This window comes from Mandrillus leucophaeus, unplaced genomic scaffold, assembly GCF_000951045.1.
Source record: "Mandrillus leucophaeus isolate KB7577 unplaced genomic scaffold, Mleu.le_1.0 Scaffold1597, whole genome shotgun sequence".
NCBI lineage: Eukaryota > Metazoa > Chordata > Mammalia > Primates > Cercopithecidae > Mandrillus > Mandrillus leucophaeus.
Genome location: NW_012101584.1, coordinates 48,812 through 54,507, shown reverse-complemented (window position 1 = coordinate 54,507; position 5,696 = coordinate 48,812). Strand labels below are relative to the sequence as shown.

Below are 5,696 nucleotides of genomic sequence, written 5' to 3'. Positions count from 1 at the left end.
TATTTTTCCTAACCTTTTTCAGTTGCTTCTTCTAGAATTTATCATTTTTACCATCATATATCATCTTCAAATAAATATAACCGTTTTCTGTTTTCTAGTATTTATATCCAATATTTTCTACTTTTTCTAATTGCTGGATCTGGAAATTTATAACAACATTAAATGCTGGTTGTGATTTTAGGAGTCCTTGTTTTGTTTCTTACCTTCACAGGAGTTTCTCTGATGTTGAGGATTGAGTTGAAGTTTGAAACACAAAACACACACACACAAACGCACACATATACACACTTACCATAGGAAGAAAATTTTTCCACATAGTTTACTGAGAATTTTACCAAAACAATAGAGGAGTTTTATTAAATCATTTATTATAACTTAGTGATATGAGCATGTGTGTCTTCTAATTTGATTTATTATAATACATTGAAATAATAGATTTTTCAATAGTGAAGACTCCTTGAATTCAAGGAACTAGCTTTACTTTGCCGTAGTATTTTGTGAACTAATGAATTTGATGGACTAATTTGGTGAACTAACGGATTTGGTGAACTAATGGATTGCCTTCAGTGGTTTTAAAGGATAAGTTGCATTGATCTATATATCTATGTCAAATCAATCCCTTTTATTTTTGGCAATTTTACTCAAATTTGTTAGTATTTTGCTGGCCTGCTATAAAGAAGAGTAAATTATTTTCTCTTTATGCTCAAAAGCACCTCAAACTTAGATATTCTTTGACAATGTGAAATAATTTACTTATAAAATGATCAACTCTGTGTGTTTATCTGTTTATGTGCGTGATATTCTTGGATAAAAAAGACATTAAAAAACTAATATTCACATATCTAGAGTTAATGGTCTGATCTGGTTCCTTATTTTTTATTGGGAAGTTTAGTTATTTGTATTTTCTGATGATTTTTTTCACTCAGATTTTACATCTACTTGTCTAATAAAGAAATCTGTGCTTATAATTATTTCTTCTCTCTCGCTCCTAATAATTTGCATTTGTGCTTTTTTATTGTAATACTGTGGAAAGCAATATCCTCCTCTGGACACCTCCTTTGCTTTTTGCAAGACTGGGGAAATTGGCAGAGGCCTACACTTGTGGTATTGAAGTGAGAACTTAAACAGGGGCTAGCAGAAGCTGCTGATGAGGTGATATTCCACTGCTGTGAGACTGTCAAGGATGCTGGTGCCAGTTGGGTGTTGGGAATACTGGATACGTCTCAGAGTAGGAGAATAAATGGTCCAGAAATGAAGCCCTGCTTTGTGAGCTAGGTCTGACTTTTCATTCTCCAAGAAGAAACCAGCAGTTGAGCAATTCAAAAGCCTAATTAGTGGACCAATGTGGACAGTATTAAGGAGTCCTAGGCGAAAAGCTGCCCTTTATGGCTTATCTGGGCGAAAAGCTGCCCTTTATGGCTTTTAGGTGGAGACTCAAAATCATTATAATTTTAGTATTAAAAGATATATCGTCGTCTCATGGTAAGGTCACAACATTTGTGTAGAATAAGCCTCTATCATTCTCTACCATTTTCTTCCCCATCCCAGCTTTTTAAAAATTTTCCTTTTTTATTTATTTATTTATTTATTTATTTATTTATTTATTTATTGAGACAGGTTCTCACTCTGTCACCCAGGATGGGGTGCAGTGGCATGATCTCTACTCACTGCAACTTTAACTTCCTGGGCTCAAGTCATCCTCCCACTTCAGCCTCCCAAGGAGCTGAAACTACAGGCCCGTACCACTACACCCAGCCAAGTTTTGTATTTTCTGTAGAGATGGGGTTTCACCATTTTCCCCATCCTGTTCTAGAACTCCTGGGCTCAAGCAATCTGCCTACCTTAGCATCCCAAAATGCTAGGATTACAGGCGTGAGCCACTGAAGCAGGCTTTCTCTCTTTTCATTGTTTTAAAGATCCTTCATATGCTTTTCTGTTCTACTTTTCCCTGAAAGGACAAGATTCCCAGTGTTTCATAGCACTCACCTTCCCAGAAGTGATAAATTGCATCCTGGGATACACAGCCAATTCTTCATGGGGTATGTTCTCCTGATGTCACAGAGGTACCTCAAATTCAGTAAGTCCCAAGTTAAACTGATCATCCTCTCCCCATACTATCTATGCCTATTTTCTTTATTTTTATTTGGTGTCAATATTCATTCATATTCAAGTCAGAGCCTGAGAGTCCACCTAATTTTTTTTTTGCCTCATCCTTCACTTGAAATACTGTTTGTTCCTTTTATTTCCCCTCATTGTTTTGAATAACTTTCTCCCTCTCCACACCTACCCCACTAAGTTCAGACTTTTGTGGTCTCCTTTCTTGGATTTTGTTCAGTGACATCTTATACATTGGATATAACTTAAACCAGGGTGCAATAGACCAGGGAAACCTACTAGGTCCAGCTAAGTATCTAAGGAAGGTAGCTGTGTGTAATCCATCTCCAGGTACATGAGCCTGAATGGTGGGTACTCTCTTCCTTCAGTGTGGCAGCAATTTTATTGCTTGCCCTCATTTTCTTGTTCTTTGTTTCAGAACCTACTTGGTACTCTGACAACAAATCCAATTAACTCAGCCACAGTGGCTTAGAAAGAAAGGATCAAGATCAAGTAGATGTAAGATTGGCAAAGAGCACAGAGTTTGGTGACACACTGTTGGCAGGGGTGTGGTAAAGCAGGTGTGCATCCATTACTTGTAGGATGTTAAGGTGGTGAGAACTCTTTGGAAGGTGATTTAGCAATGGCTATTAATATAAAATGAACTTACTCATTGAACCAGTAATTCCATTTCTAGGAATTATCCTGCAGATATATTTATGCTTGTACACAAAGATGTATACATTTAAGTAATCACTGCAGAATAGTTTACAGTAACAGAAAACCGGAACCAACATAAATGATCATCAAAGGTGTAATGAATAAGTCAAGTGTATTCCAATCACACAATAAAACAGCATGCAATAAAATTAAGTAGATAAGTATAAGAGAAAATCTCTAAGATTTTGTGATTAAAAAAGCACAGATACATACAGTGTGTTATTATTTATATAAAAATTCCATACACACATACATGTGTTCTTATACATATATAGAGAAAATCTAAATGTGTATATACAAAAATTATACTGATGCTAATCTATGGGCTGGAAACTAGAGACCCTGGGATTTGAGATTTACTTTTAACTCTATACTTTTTATACTGTATGGTTTTTTGATCATGTGCTTGTATTAAAATTATTTTAAATTAACATAAAACAAAACACAAATAAAGATCAAGTGGCAAGTCTTAATATATGTGGTTCAATATATAAGAAATAGCTGCAGATATAAAATGATATACATCTATGCTTTCTCCTCACATGGGAAATAACATATACAAACAGATATACAAATATATTTTATATGTAAGTAGTTATAAGTACCTGTATATTTGTATAAATGAAAAATGGTTTGTTCAGTCAACTTTATAAAAACACCTAGCCATCCTAACTTACACCAAGTATATTTTCATAACGTATTCAAGATGTTGTTTAATCTTTTAACTTGTAAGCATAAGTTTCATTTTCAAAAAGAGATGTACAAAGTAATGTCTGCATAGCTAATGCTTCAGATTCAGCTTCTGTCTCAGAAAGTTTTGACTTTGATAAATACGTTCTCAGAAAGAAAAGTGAAAAAAGAAAGCATATGTTGAAGTATTAAGAACTTAAGTCTGCCACTTAATTGCTAAGATGATGAACACATTTTATTTATTTTTCTGCAACACATCACATACTGGATACAGAATTATCCATGTATACAGTAATAAAAAATCAGCAACACCTACTCTGAGCACAACTGCCACAACTGGCTTTTCACTGTAAATAACTACCTGAATTTAAAGAGATGTTTACCCCATATACCCCAAAAAATACCTCCTTGATTGCCCTACCACATACATAGACCAGAATTGATTAGTTCTGAAAATCTGTAGCATAGAAAAGCAGGCCATAATATAGCGGCTTTAAATAAGAACACGGAAGGCCTGAGGATAGTAAAGTTTTACTGAATAACCAAAATTGTTGATTAATAGTATGAACAACATTGTAAGATTTCTAACTAAGAGAACATATTTTTAAAGCATTTTACACATCAACAATATACAAACAATAGACATTCAGTTTCCAATATCCAAATGAATCACACTGCAGAATGGTGTGTACGACACTAGAATGGTGGCAATCTAGAACCTGAAGTGCATTTTCTAATTAGAGTAAGGCTATAAATGATGGGTAGTTCCTCAAAACAACCCCAAAGATGCTTTGTAGCACACATTTCCCCAAAACACCACACATCTAACATGTGCAAAAGATCTGAACACTATTGCAATATTGATAAAACTAATGTACTGAATAGTAGTGAAGACTGCATCAACCTAAAGAAGGAGGGTATGTGAATCACTGAAAGACAGAATACAATTAAGATTTAGCCAAAACTCTTTGAATGAGAAGGCAAAAATATACTGCTGTTGGGAAACGTGAATGAGAGATTTAAAGCCAAAGTTTTGACTGTCGAAAAGACCACTTGTGCTCTCTCACTCCCACTGGCTTGCTCCCGCTCTCTCTTTATCTGCCTAATACACGAAGCACACGTAAGTTGGACTGGTTCCACCTGGAAGACAAAAGCCACACAAAGTTAAAAGCACAAATGCAGCCTGAAGAAGGAAAGTTAGGCGGAACTGAAAGGTAAACCTGTGCACTTTGAGAACAAGGCGTTCATCCTTAACTCCAGAGGCCTGCGTAGTTCCCATGGAGGCCTGAAGGGAGAGGCCCCCCAGCCACAAAGAGCTTCATCTCGGGCCAGTTGTAGCAGTGGGTGTAGAGCGCATTGGGGAACTCTTCCATGCCACCAAAGTAGTTCACCCAGACGTCATCCTGGTTGAGCCAGCCTCTGCCACAGGCAAGCTTGAGCTTCCTCCCTGCGGGCCCCGGCGTAGAGTCCAGACTGGCAGAGGCCCTCTCCTCCAGGAACTTCTGGGCCCGGATGTCATAGAAGAGCAGGGAGCCATGGCCGGTGCCCACAGTGATGATGTGCTGGTAGAAGCTCAGAGACCGCACGCCTGTGCCACCTTCTCGAGAGCACAGGGGCCGGATGTTCTGCTGGCGCTGGCGCGGATCCAGGAAGGAGACGTGGGACTGGGAGCCCACAGCGTAGAGGGACAACTCATCGCAGTAGGTCAGGCACACATTCTCTCGGCAGTAGGGCAGCCTGATGGACAGCAGCCTGGATAGTGTGCTCCGGGCTTTCCACAGGTGGAAGTAGCCGTCTAAGGACACCGCTCCCAGCTCCTGGTTCTTGCCGCTGAAGGCCAGGGCCCGCACCTTGCGGTTACTGGGGTTGGTGCTGGCCCTGGGTATGGCCTCCACATCCTTCGGACGGATGTGGGCATATACGGGGAGACCCACCTCGCTGTGCCAGGCAATGCTGCCATTGAACATGTCCGGGTCCATCCGCCACAGCGCCACAGTGCCGTCGCGGGAGCCGCTCACGGCTACGGTGTCACTCAGCCAGGCGACGGCGAAGATCCAGTCCTTGTGGCCATGGCGGTCGCCCAGGCACAGGGGGTCCAGGGTGGGCAGCTGGTAGATGGCCAGGCTGTTGGGGTTTTCGCCGCCGGTGGCCAGAAGCGTCTTGGAGGGATTCAGCTCGATGGCATGGATGCC

General features: G+C 39.7%; 1 protein-coding gene across 1 annotated transcript; it reads right to left on the bottom strand.

Moving 5' to 3' along the window:
* Window positions 1-3,717: 3,717 nt before the first annotated feature.
* LOC105536456 (DDB1- and CUL4-associated factor 12-like protein 2) lies at window positions 3,718-5,690 on the bottom strand. The gene has a single exon (XM_011975865.1). It carries the CDS (start codon window positions 5,481-5,483, stop codon window positions 4,755-4,757), a length of 729 nt encoding a protein of 242 aa, XP_011831255.1. The 5' UTR covers window positions 5,484-5,690; the 3' UTR covers window positions 3,718-4,754.
* Between the last annotated feature and the right edge of the window lie 6 nt (window positions 5,691-5,696).